This window comes from Montipora capricornis, chromosome 10 (assembly GCF_036669925.1).
Source record: "Montipora capricornis isolate CH-2021 chromosome 10, ASM3666992v2, whole genome shotgun sequence".
NCBI lineage: Eukaryota > Metazoa > Cnidaria > Anthozoa > Scleractinia > Acroporidae > Montipora > Montipora capricornis.
Genome location: NC_090892.1, coordinates 57,273,678 through 57,286,791, shown reverse-complemented (window position 1 = coordinate 57,286,791; position 13,114 = coordinate 57,273,678). Strand labels below are relative to the sequence as shown.

The 13,114-nt window shown below is 37.7% G+C and overlaps 1 protein-coding gene across 1 annotated transcript in view; it reads right to left on the bottom strand.

Annotated features, from left to right (window-relative positions):
* The window catches only part of LOC138022154 (uncharacterized), a 39,074-nt gene that overhangs the window by 19,467 nt on the left and 6,493 nt on the right, over positions 1-13,114 (bottom strand). Inside the window, exons 5-20 of the mRNA XM_068869187.1 lie at positions 11,661-12,128; positions 10,699-10,721; positions 9,872-9,931; positions 9,629-9,673; positions 6,668-6,745; positions 5,751-5,792; positions 5,221-5,377; positions 4,513-4,580; positions 4,015-4,149; positions 3,870-3,907; positions 3,648-3,711; positions 2,796-2,861; positions 2,536-2,685; positions 1,915-2,003; positions 713-810; positions 286-447 (exon numbers count right to left, since the gene is read on the bottom strand). Coding sequence (XP_068725288.1) covers positions 286-447; positions 713-810; positions 1,915-2,003; positions 2,536-2,685; positions 2,796-2,861; positions 3,648-3,711; positions 3,870-3,907; positions 4,015-4,149; positions 4,513-4,580; positions 5,221-5,377; positions 5,751-5,792; positions 6,668-6,745; positions 9,629-9,673; positions 9,872-9,931; positions 10,699-10,721; positions 11,661-12,128 — 1,743 coding nt within the window. The remainder of the gene's footprint in view (positions 1-285; positions 448-712; positions 811-1,914; positions 2,004-2,535; positions 2,686-2,795; positions 2,862-3,647; positions 3,712-3,869; positions 3,908-4,014; positions 4,150-4,512; positions 4,581-5,220; positions 5,378-5,750; positions 5,793-6,667; positions 6,746-9,628; positions 9,674-9,871; positions 9,932-10,698; positions 10,722-11,660; positions 12,129-13,114) is intronic.

Genomic DNA, 13,114 nt, shown 5'->3' with positions numbered 1-13,114 from the left:
GTTCAGATACGTGTAGTGGGAGACGTTAAAGGGACAACCATAATTCTCCATGCGTTTTACACGAGGAGATCAAATTTGGCCTCCCTTGTTCAGAGGAAAAATCAAGACACATCCCAATATGGGAGGTCTATGAATGCTGGATATCTTAAGAAGCGATTATGACTTGAGATGCTTTCTTGAATACTGAACCTTACATTAGAGAAACACCTTAGTCAGTGAAAGCGGCGCATGCGCTCAATCAGCTACTACATCGCCTTACTAACATAGACATCACCGATCACTTACCAATACGTCCGCCAGCCAACGTACGTTCATTATCGAATCTCAACCGGCAGGCTTTAGAGCTGCAATACTGTGGCTCGATCTGTTTGTGTTTTCCCTTGCCTTTGGACAGCAAGAATGAATCACAAAGCTGCAGAGCAACGGTGCACAAATTCAACATGAACCCTAAAAAGAAGCAAAAAATTCAATAATTATAAGATGACTGTCAAAAACTGAAAATGACAAAAATTTTCTCATGGTCTTAGACTCACTCAAAACTATAAACCTAACACAAGCCATAAGCATTTTTCCAGTTTCAATTGCCTTAAAAATGGTTGGCAAAATAATGCTTTTGCCATTGCTTAGCTTGTCAAAGAAGTACAGAGAACCTCTCCCACTATGTGAATGCGCATTGCCCATTGAAAACCTCATATAGAATCTTGAAACTTACCATCACCAGCCATTGCTGTCTTGAAATTATCCCCGGGCAGATTTGCCTTTAGCCTAAGATCATTCAATGAAACAACCCCGGCCAGCCATGCTAGGGCACTGAAGAAGAAAACTCGGTAGTTAGGAATGGTGTTTTCAGCCTTACGATCATCACAAAGGCTATTAACTATTTGATATTGATTAACATTTATTTCATTTATGCTGTGACATTTGTACCAAGAACAACCTTGCTCCTACGGATTCCTCTCGCTCCACGAGACAAGAAGACGTGCCTTCGAAATGAGGTTAGCAAGAGAAGCAAATTGCAGGTTTACTCAACACGAAAGAGGGCAAGGTATTAATCAGAAAGAAGGAAAAGCATTTTTTTTTTTAATGACGAACGGAAAGCGCAGGTGGACTTTTCACATTGATGGAAATCGGAGGAACATGTGGCGATGCGAGAACAAGTTGAAGCGCTACGCCTCACTTAGTACTATCGGTCCTTTGATCAAGCTCTCTGCCGTAAAATAAACTCAATTCTGGTCAGCTTGCTGGCGTTTACATTGGTCAGTATCCTTTGCAAAGTATACGACCTAATAATGTCTCGAAATCAGCGAGATTGGTTGCGAGACAGAGATCAAGGTAAACTGGGCCAAATGTCGGAAGGTAAGAGCATCCTTATTCGAACGGCGTAATTTGGGAAAATATGGGAAAACACGAGATTAGTTAATTTGATAACGGAGATTTCAGATAAACAATTAAGAATTTAAATAGCCGATAGTAGGTAAGAATGACGTTCAATGACTCAGTCATCTTTTCAAGAGTCGGATTCATCATTATGATAACGTGTTGCATACGATCAAAAGAAATGCAATGTGCATGGAATGTACAGAGTTTCAATTAGGAAAATACTTTTGCCTCGATCAAGTCAGATTGATACTCTATACATTCCATGTACAATGCATTTTTTAAATCGTAGGCAAACACGTTTTTCACGAATTTGAAAATGATGAGTGTGTCATCGAAACGTCATTCCATTTACTCCAACAGGCAATACATGCTCCCAAGGAGACGGGAGGTATGATTTAGAAAGACCGGGGTGCAGTAACCATGAAGGCGCTTCCAGAGCTCTCGGCAGTTTTGTGAGGAAATAGCAAGTTATTAACGCTAAACATTGCCGGATCGTTCCCTTGAAGTGTCAGTGACGTTAGTCTTAACTCCTACCTCCTCTTTGTGTTTGGCATCTTCAGCAATTTCACGAACGCTTTGTAAACAACATTCTGACACGAATGGATGCCATCCATTATTTGAGACTAAAGAATGGAAAGATAACAACTGAATCAGAGTTCGCCGCATAGTATTACTTAATACAATAGCAAATTGTTATCCTCCCCATTTTTGTCTCTGCCGTAAGGTATTAGATTCCAGATATTATTTACAGTCTCTTCTGTTATTTTTCTCTTACCACTTTTCGGTAGAGAGAAATACGTGCGCCAGGCAGGCATCTCTAGTGAATTATGTTGCGATATTTTTAACCGCTATATTTCGATGTATCTCTTTCCTTCATAAGATGTGTGGCCGAATCACTTTAAGTGTGGGTGAAACGTCTTGATTGTGGGTGAATCACCTTGTGGGCGAAACCTCCTGATACCATGTCAACCTTGCCAGTGAGAGGAGGTCAGCACTGGAAGCGAGTTGACATGATATCGCTCACTCGTGAGAGATACCATTTGCACCAAAAGATAAAATGCGCATCCCCCATCGGTCATCTAATATCCTCCATATCTCGGAATCCAAGGAGAGAAATAAGGGCTGTTCCTGCTTGTGTATTAGAAAAATATGTACCTGAAGTTGATCCACATCACTGCGAAATGCTTGTGGAAAATGAGGCAACTCAATAAAACAAGACGCTACTCGCGACTTGTCTTGTTTGTTATCAACTGTAGACATTTTAAGAAATGAAGAAAACAGCGCCCTCTCTTGAAAGAAAATCCCCTGCGAAAGACATGCACCAGTTAGAAAAAAATTGCTGGAAACGGGCGTGATAACCGTATGCAATTGAAAAACAATAACAACAGCACTGGCAGTTTATGAATTACTATTACCAGTTCTTGGATCCCGAAATCCAGTTCTCTTTCTAGAGCTTCAGCAAGAAATTCTGTCATAGTTGCCTAAATTAAATAGAAAAGGAAATGGTTTGACCTCGGGAGTCATAGCACAATGAAGTGAAGTACGATCGTCCGGACAAGGGAAAGGAAAGTAACATTATTTAAGTGTCTAGTCCTTCTAGCGCTGGAGCACTAATTGGGGACGCTGTAAACTGAAATCATCATATTAACGCAAATAAAATCAAATGTTGGTTTTTGAGGAGAGGGGAAAACCGGAGTACCCGGAGAAAAACCTCTCGGTGCAGAGACTTAGAGAACCAACACACTCAACACACATATGACGCCGAGTTTGGGAATCGAACCCGGGCCACATTGGTGGAAGACGAGTGCCTGAAGAAGACTGTTTACCAAGACATTGACTGAAGTATCCACAACCTGAGCGGAAGTCATCCTCAGAGTCAAGTGATTTGTGATGCGACGATTTTTCAGGTTTCCTTATGACTGAGCATTTTTTCCTAAACATGCACGTGGAGCGCGTAGTGTCTTGGATATCACTTGCGGACCTCCTCCAAGCACTTCGGGTCGAATCCCAGCTCATGTGCTCAAACTTTACTCCCATTTTCATCCATTTGAGGTTGGCAAAATGAGCACCAGTATTAACAATGGAGACAAGTTGTGCAAACAACAGAATTGGAGTGGCACCACCCAGCCGTACTAAAGGTGAAAGCTCGAAACAGGAGCCTTCGACTGCAGCTAGCCTCTTGTCTTGTCTTGTAATTAAGTACTGTAAGGTCTGCTGGCTTTAATGCAACATGGCGAATTACAAATAAAGAAACAATAAACAAATACCTGGGATAGCAGAATTTCCAATCCTCTAAAAACACTTTTACATTCCAAGGTAATCTCATTTACTCTAGGAGAGAAGAAGCAAGATATTAGAGAGCTTACCACAGCAAAACTGGACAGCCATAACTTTACTTGATGCAATGTTTATCCTCGAATTAGGTTTGACTTTGACCTCATTACAAGTTGCAACTTGATGCTTAAAAAATGCAAAAGAAATGAATCTACCTCTTCACTCTGCTAACTTGCCTTCCACCAACAGTTACCTTGAACAAGAAAACAAACTCGTACATGAGGTAGGGTAAAAAAAAAAAAACGTAAGAGGACATTCAAAAGTAAAAGACCACAAGAAAGGTAACACGTAAACTCATACCATTTCAACAAAGGTATCTTTGACTTCTGAATCATGTTTGCCCCTCTCCAGTAATTTTCTGAGAAGTTCACCATTGACAGTTACTCCATCGCATGACCAGCCCCCAATGTGAGCAAGAAAAAACTGAGAAGGCACCTAAGAAATTCAAAGAATTTTTTTTCCTTTTGCAACTTAAACATTAATGTGCCATAAAGAAAGAGAGAAATAGGGGTGGGGTGGGGGGAGACAGAAATTGACGGAAGGCTCAATCATTCATTGAACAACCCCTACAAGAAATTTGAAAACATGGAAAAGGAGTTAAACCCATGTTCCCTAGCTACGATCACTGCAGGTTGTGATGATGGCTGCACTATTTGCCCACACCCTGGCTGATCGATCCTTTAAATTGTGGTATCTTGGGTCTCCCTAAGGCCCACTTTTCCCAAATGGAGTACAGTACACTGGAGCAACATGTGATTTTTGTAAAAAAAAAAATGGCTAATGGATGGAAGCGCATACTTCTGATTGGTTAGATTGTATAAACTCTGACCACAGGTCTTCCTCAGCTGAAGTAGGGCTTGCAGCAGCTGCAAAGTTGAACAGTAATAAAATACGTGTACATATCATACACTTTTATACACTGGAATTAATAACATTACATTAATACTCTTAACGGTTTTTTCTGCAATTCACACCTCAGTCTACTGTTTTATCTGTTTCCACACCATAACAGACCACCTGAATTTTGCTCACTCTTCTTAGAGAGGTTTTTCTCTGGTTAGCCCGTTTTTCCAGGAGTATAGATGAAGAAAAATCAAGTTTAAACCAACAAATGCAACGGCATCAATAATTATTTGAACACTGGATGTGCTAATAATCACTTCAAAACAAGGCTGCTGCAAACCGTGAGCAGTTTCAAGTTACAAGCCATATTTAACAATTCCAGTACTATACAAAATTTGATAAATGTCATGTTTGAGTGTTACTGCTCCATAAAGCAAACACATAAGTTATCTCCAATAACAATATTTTAATATTTGTTTAGCTGCTTAAGTAGTTAACAGTCGCTTGCAACTGAAAGCTGCAGAGCTCTGTTTACAAAAAAATACCTTTCAAAATTATTAACCGATTCAGTTTCCAAATTATCGATGAAAATTATGTGCTAAAATCGCCAAGGCTACACTTGACCGCTTTTGGCTGCAAATGAAAAAGAGAGAGTCACTTTACCATGAACAAGATGTTTCAGAACAGTCTTTACACATGGCTCCATAAGAACTGATGTCACTTCTTTCCAAATTTTTCCTCCATCTTGTACTGTTTTGAGGTCTTTTCCAGGTAGTTGACAGCAATGATCAAAGCACTGAATTGAAAATTTCATCGGATCCTGCGTTGAAAACAAAATTAATACATCTAATGTTTATCACAATTTTTCATCATAAATATCTATTTTATCTTCTGCACTTGAGCTCAGCATTACAATTCCATTGGTCTACCAGTACATCTAACATAGCATCCAACAACTTCCCTCTTACCAATTTTCAATAATTCCACTTGATAAATGCTTATTTTTCCTTCCTAGAAGAAAACTTACGGTATATGTATTGAGTAGAGTTTTCACAGTTTCCTATCTGCAACACACACTTAGTATGTTCCACTCTTGCCGCCTTTCCTTTTATTTTTGCCCAATTAATTTAAAAGTAATCAACGATAAATAAGATATTTAAATAAAATGATGATGATGATGATGATTATCTTACCAATTCTTTGTAAATTCTTTTGGCAAGCAGTTTCTCCAGTTTCTGAAAAAACAACATGGCTTTAAGTACACGATATCATTTCATCTGGAAGAAACTTCTGGAAAACACTTTTGTTCATCAAGCTCATAGTGGGATAAAATTGAACCCAACTTTATACAGATTGTTGTTGTCATCATCGCCGCCATGCACCCTCATGTTTGGAGGATTAATCATAATGAAATGCATTAAGCTCTTTATGGTGGACAATACCATTAGTCTTCTTAGCCGTAAGCTGTCTTCTTAAGACCTCTTAGCCTTAATTAAGATGAACTACATTATTTACATTGCATGAAATAAATGTTTATTTTTTATTTAAAGTGCGGGTTGTGGACAAATGAGAGAAGTGATCTGCACCCTTAGCTCATTTGATGACAGATACGCTTAGTTATAAATGTGAGTCCTTGTTAGCAGGTATGGATTGGGATTTCAAGGTCACGTTGTATTAGGATACATCATTTTCAACTCCAACCAAAAGAGGTTGAAGAGCCTGAGGTTAACATTTCCATGAATAGCACACTTTTCCAAATTTTCGAACTTCAGTCAAAAACACGGTAATTTCTGGGTCATCACCAACTGGAGCCATGTGCAACGAGCAGAAACTACCCATCATTATTTTTCAATGCTTTTCACCATCCAACAAAAGGCAAAAATCTAACTAACCAGGCCAAACGAAAGTACAACATTATGTGTATTTGAGATTTCAGAGGAGTTACTCTGTGACATTTGTATGCCTGCTTTTCCAGACAGATGTGAAGTTTAGTCAAAGAGAAGGGTATGGAATCCACACTTAAAGAAATTTGTCTTTGTTATGGTGTAATCCTGGAAATGTCTGCAGCCAATCAGAATCTTGTAATTTTGTAATGGACTTATGGGCTCACCTTGCTCAGCTCTTCTCCATTTTTAGGTATTTCATTGTCCTCAATTTGTAAAACCACTCTTCCATTATTTTTTTCAGCCTGTGAAAATTTAATAATGTCATCACCAATGATTACTATCCTCTCAACACTTTTCCAGAGGGTGTGTGCAGGTTAATAATAATAATAATAATAATAATAATAATAATAATCATAATCATAATCATAATAATAATAAAGTTTATTGTGAAAATACTCTAAGCTACAACAAGGGCGTGCTTTCACAGACGTAACCAAAGTTGGGGTCTGTGAAAGGACGCCAGCTAATTTACGGGTATTCCACAAACAAAATAAAATTTTAAATTTAAAAACTAAAAGTGGAATATATATTGTAATTAAGATTATAACAGTAAAATCTAATAAATATATCTTATGTATCTAAATAAATACTAAATTCAATAAAGAAGCGTCAAAATTATAAAAATTGTACTAGGTTGCAGTTTAGGGTTGCAGGTCATTGTTTTAAATACCATTACTGAAACAACCCAAAACGTTACAAAAATGATAACCTTCGGCTTAAACTTTATCTTAAGTATAGTGTTTAGGCTTAACGTTAGCATTAGTAAAGGTTTGGGTTGTTTCAGCTATGGTGTTCAAACAAACGACCTACAACCCTTACCCGTAGTTTACACCCTGAAAGTCAGGGAAGGCTTGATAACAACATACACAGAAGTGAAGAGAAGGCCTGATGATGGAATTTAGGAGTTTGTCAATCAGGAATTATGCAGTCATAAAAATAATACTAACAGTAAAGGAAGGTTTTCAGCATTATTCATCCAGAGGGTAATGGGACGGAGGGATAAATCTAGTGACTTAAGGACGTTCGCGCTAATTGTTTGTGCGCAACGTTACAGCGCATGTAACGCGACTGTAATATGTCACGCATTACTTTGAGCATTAATGAAGTTGAGGTTTTAAAACCTTTGCAAAAACTGTGGACGGTAAGTCTTGCACAGCGTTGGATCAGAGAAGATTGCGATCAGTCAAAATTGATTTAAAATATTTATGAAAGTCAAGTAGACTACTGCACGACTGATATTCGCGAGGTTTTATCAGTCGTGCACTAGTCTACTTGACTTTCATACAAATTTTTCAAGCATCAGTTAAAATAACATGGCGACAAAAACGCCGAGGGAAAAATTACAGGCCGGCAAAAGAATGGCACAATTATTTCCGAATCATCATGAAACTTCAAAGAGAAGTGAGAGTGAGGATGGAAAAGCTCTGGAAAAGGTAGCTAATCGAGTAGACTAGTGGCTGAAAGTTTGGAAAAGTCGAGGACGAACCGTTGCGTAAATTTAATGGGGCTATTTCTTTTTAATGTTTTTATTAGCCTACCAACTTAAGTTCAAAGTGAATGCATGTTTTTAAAGTTCTTTTCCTTTACTTTCGTGAAAATTGAGGAGTATTTTCGTCCTCGTCCGCTTGAATAGTGCGGACTTGCGTGGAAACTATCAGCGATTGAATTTCACAAAAAACACACTCCAGAGGATGAGCATGACGGCAATGGGGAGATATTATACAAAACACCAACCAAATGAAGATGACCCCTGCTTAAAACGTCGTTGCTATGCTCGAAAAAGGTTTTTTTTTTCGGTAAAAACCTTTCATCTCTTCAATGATCGATCCTCTCTTGGGTTCCAGTTCTTGCCCGACGGGTCACTCAAAAGCGTGACAAACGAACTTTTCCATGAGCTTTGCAAAATCACATCGATTTTACTCGTTCAGATCATCGGTGACCCCTATTTTTTAAATCATGAATCACTTACTTTACTTACTATCTACAAAATATGATGAAATAAAAAAATTCTCACTGTAAGAAGTTATCTTTTCTTAACATTTTCTTTCCTCGTGCCATCGAATTCCGGTAGTGGTCGCAACGGATAGAGCTTACGAAAACACTCGTCGAGGATGAACTCTACTGTTTACCACATCCCCAGCGGCATACAATTATCTAAAAATCTCACTCCTAAAAACCTATGCATGGAAACTTTCACTCCAACAGTTTATTTTTATGATTTTCCATGGATGAGCAGATGAGCCTACATCTCGCTATTATGACTGATTTCTCGAAATTAAGGCATTTTTCCACTGCCATTTTCTCAGAAACAAAGTCGGTGACCCCCATTTTTTTTTTCATTTTTGGAGTAAGTACTTTATGACCTAACTCTAGGCGAGAAATGAAGAAAATCTCACCGTAGGAAGATTTTGGCGCGAACGTCCTTAAGACGATTATAGTTATCTCTTGTGTATATACAACATTACTTTTTTTAATTTTGCTGAGAATGCGTAACTGAAAATGCAACCAGTTAACAGGGACCATCTGCACCAAACGTCATTGGGACATCTTGCTAAATAACTATAAAATTAATAACCATAAAATTAAAGTAAGAGCAGAGTTTACACTTTTCACAAAACGTGCGAAAAGCGTGGACACTGCTCTTAATTTTTATTCTAATAAAGATATTGCTGTCTTAAGCACCTAAACACTCCCCGCCTCCTCATCAGACACATAAATTATGCACATTCCCCAATAATATTCATTATTGGCTTTAATGGGTGACTAGCGCACCCAAAAAACCCCAACATTGTCAGGGGGCAGAGGGAAGAGAGGACTTGACTAGAAGGGGGGAGGGGTGATGCCTCATTGGATCTGAAAAAGCCATTACGTATCCCAAGATTGTAGTTAGTAAAAAAAATACATGGTGGCAAGAATTCTTTTTTATTATAAATTATAAACACCAATGAAATACCAAGTGAGCTTGAAAAAATATTTCACTTGTTCGCTGCCGTCACTCGTGAAATATTTTTCAACACTCAAAGAGAAATTTCATACCTCTGTGCGGCCATGTAATATCCTCTATTTCTTAAAGCAGTGAAACTTTTTCTAAAAAGTATCCAAAATCTGATCTTTGAATTTTTTACCTTGACTAAGGAAAGGGCTTTGCCTTTGCTGTCCATTTGATTTTCCTGCAAGAATAATCACTTTCTTAAAATCTTACACAGAACTCAGAGTACAAGTGTCTAACTGAAACTGTTGTCCCAAACTGTTTCACAAGCAACAATAAATGCACTATTATACTGCATGACCTTGCAAACACTTCAAAATATCTTGAAATTCTTGAATGCAAGTATATGCTGGGGAATTAAATTAAAATCAAAACTTACAAACAAGCAGTCCAGAACTTGACTTAATACTATTTTCACAACATCTGAATAAGGAAGGGTCTGGAAAAAAAAAGAATATAAAGCTACATAGAAATAGCAACTACATTAATGCTCCACTTTTGCTATACATGTAATTTATTCTGAAGCTTTTTCATCAAGTTGGGTATCAAGTTGGGTCGCGTATCAATGAAATTAGTGGTAACAATAAAGCTACAGAAACTTCTGGTCTCAGCTACTGTACAGTGTAGGTGATGTTTATAGTGTGTTGAACTAAAAGAAGTACCCACCCAAGATAACATTTAAATGCATCTCTAGACCGAATAATATTTTGGCTTCTTTTCACAAGCAAGGAATGCTGAAAGTAATTTGATAATTTGCAAATGCAATTTGTTGGCATTGATTGCTCACAGCATTGCTCATGAATGCTTGACGTTCTCAAGTGAGTGGTCATCGACTGAAGTCTCTAAGAGTACAGGGATAATATTATTAAGCATCCATGACCAATGCAAGGCTGTGATGATGTCTTGACTCCAGGGTCCTTTTATCTTCTAAAGGAACTAACAGTATTCCAATTAGTGCAAAGAAGAGTTAGAGTTGGAGTTCACTAGAGTTTGACGTCTGATTCAAGAATACTCCTCTCTTTCACTGCATGTTCTGAAGACCATTAAATGGTACAGAATCCATTAGCTCACTCGAGTCTGATGCCTGACATCACAACTACAATGTCCTTTCTTCTTTTCTTAAAAAGGAGATGTCCGGCTATTGATCCCTCTCAAATTTGGATGTAGAATAAGCAGTTTCTGTTTAATTACGAACTGAACACACACCTTTATTTTTGGTTCTTTGAGTTCTAAAAATATAAAAAGAGTTTTGAAAGACAATGATTAGATCATCAACCATACTCAAAAGATAGAAGTGATCCTCACACTTGTCTGGATGATTATTTTAAGCAACTGTCTCTCACAGACACTTGAAAAATTCACATGGCTTCAACAGGATTCAAACCATGACCTCTGCAATGCCGTTGAAATGCTCTACCAACTGAGCTATGAAGCCAATCGAGCGGTTGAGAGTAAACATTAGGCTTGGTTGATTTTAAAACAAATGTACAATGTACAGTATGTTGCTTTACTGCTCAGAAATATATTCATGTGCATGACCCCTACTGGCTCTAACAAACATGCATGTATTTATAAACACCTAATGATCAGAAGTCTCAAACCAACTGAATAGAATTGATATCTAGACTAACCTCCAATTAACAGCTTAGATTCCATGTTGCTGTGCGTACTAGATCACAGATCACATCAAAATGTTGTTGAACCAAATTTTGACATCTTCTGTGATCTATTACTGAACAGAAACAAGGCAACATGGAATCTGTTTGAATATAATTTATAATAACGAATTAAACCTTTCTGAGATTACGTCAGCTACACATCTGTCCTCATAGATCAGATCATACAGCTGTAGGTAAGAATCAATCAAAATGCGAGCATTGTTGAGCTTATTCTACTAGTTTGCAAATGCGTTTGTTTTATTTTCAAACGCGTTGACTCGTCATTCTCAAGGCATTGTCAACGCGTTTGAGGTTTGATGGTTCACTTATCTTTGAGCGGTACTCTATATCATTTCATCGTTGACATATTGACTCTGTTTATCATATGACTCATACTGTGTACATTCAGATGATGCTTATGCAGTAAATTTTCAATTTCTGAAGCATGGAACCAGCCAAAACTGCACAAAATCCACAATCTTATCTGAAATCCTCAGGTTTGATCGGTACCTTTTGTTTTGGCAAAGTCATTGATGCCTATCCTTTTTGCCATGACACCATTCTCATTTACACGCTTCTGATCGAGGGTTGTGGCAGATGTGGACAAAGTATCTGTTGACGCTGTAATGGAACTGCTCTCTGCTGACGAAGCCTGAACAGTAGGAATTGCTTTAGTTGATGTATGCTGAGACTGATCATCCTTTTTCCTGTCTAATGCTGTACTTAATAACAAGCTATCTCTGACCATGTTTTTATTAACTTTTGCCTCCTCTGTGATACTATTAGAATTATCACAGTGACTTGAGTCTTTGAATCTTCTCTTGAGAGATTTCTGATCAGGGATGACGGCAACAGCGTCACTTTTAGTTGAGGTGGACTGAAGGATGGAAGGTGATGTCTCTACACTAAGACTACCCTTCTGAGCATCCAGCTTCCTCAAGCGTGCTTTACGCATATCCTGTACATCAACATCATCACCTTAAGAACAAAAACAAGTGTCTAAGCTTTCTCATTAACATGTCAACAATTTTAAAAAACCTGCATTGCCAAGCAGATACATGTATTGGGTCCCTTAGACATCCAGGAGCTAATTCTAATATTGGTTCAACTATTTTCAATGGTAATGGCTCCAGAAGGTGGCAAAAGTTAATTATTCTTGCCCTAAGAATTTGGAATATGCTTTCATAATAATTTTTGTCCTATCCAATAATGTGTTCAGCATTGCTATATTCATATTCCATATCATTTAATTGTTACAACATTTAAAATTGTTATGTTTAACCCATTGATTCCTGGGGGTTCCCCATTGACAAGTAAAATCATCTGGCGCTAGACAGAGTAAAATACTAAGTATGGGGGTGAATGGGTGAATGGGTTAAAACTTTTCTTTTCGTAAATGGTTTGATAGCACAAGTGCTACTATAATAATTTTTAAAAATACAACCACACTTTTGAGTTTAATGGGACATCAGTGAATGATTTTAAACCCATTGACTCCTGGGGGTTCGCCATTGACGAGTTCAATCGTCTGGCGCTAGACAGAGTAAAATACTAAGTATGGCCGCCTTAGGCCAGTTTAGGGGTGAAATGGTTAAGGAACATGTTTTGATGTTTCAAACATCATTATCATTATTATTATTGTTACAAGTATATATATACATATGTATACTTATGATAAATAAATATATGCTGTAATGAACAGTTAATTAATCTACAAAGAATCATCGTGTTGATAGCTGTATATACGAATCATCTTGTAAACATTTATTGTTACACTCACTATGGCTGATGATGATGTTTGAAACGTCGAAACATGTTCCTTAAGGTATTTCCTTAGTATTGCATTGCGCATTCCTACTGCGCATGATTTTCGCCTCATTAGCGAGCGCACATTAGCACATGTTCGTACAAAATGTAAGAGATTTCCCTCAAACTAAGCCCGATAGCGAAATAACTGCTCCTTT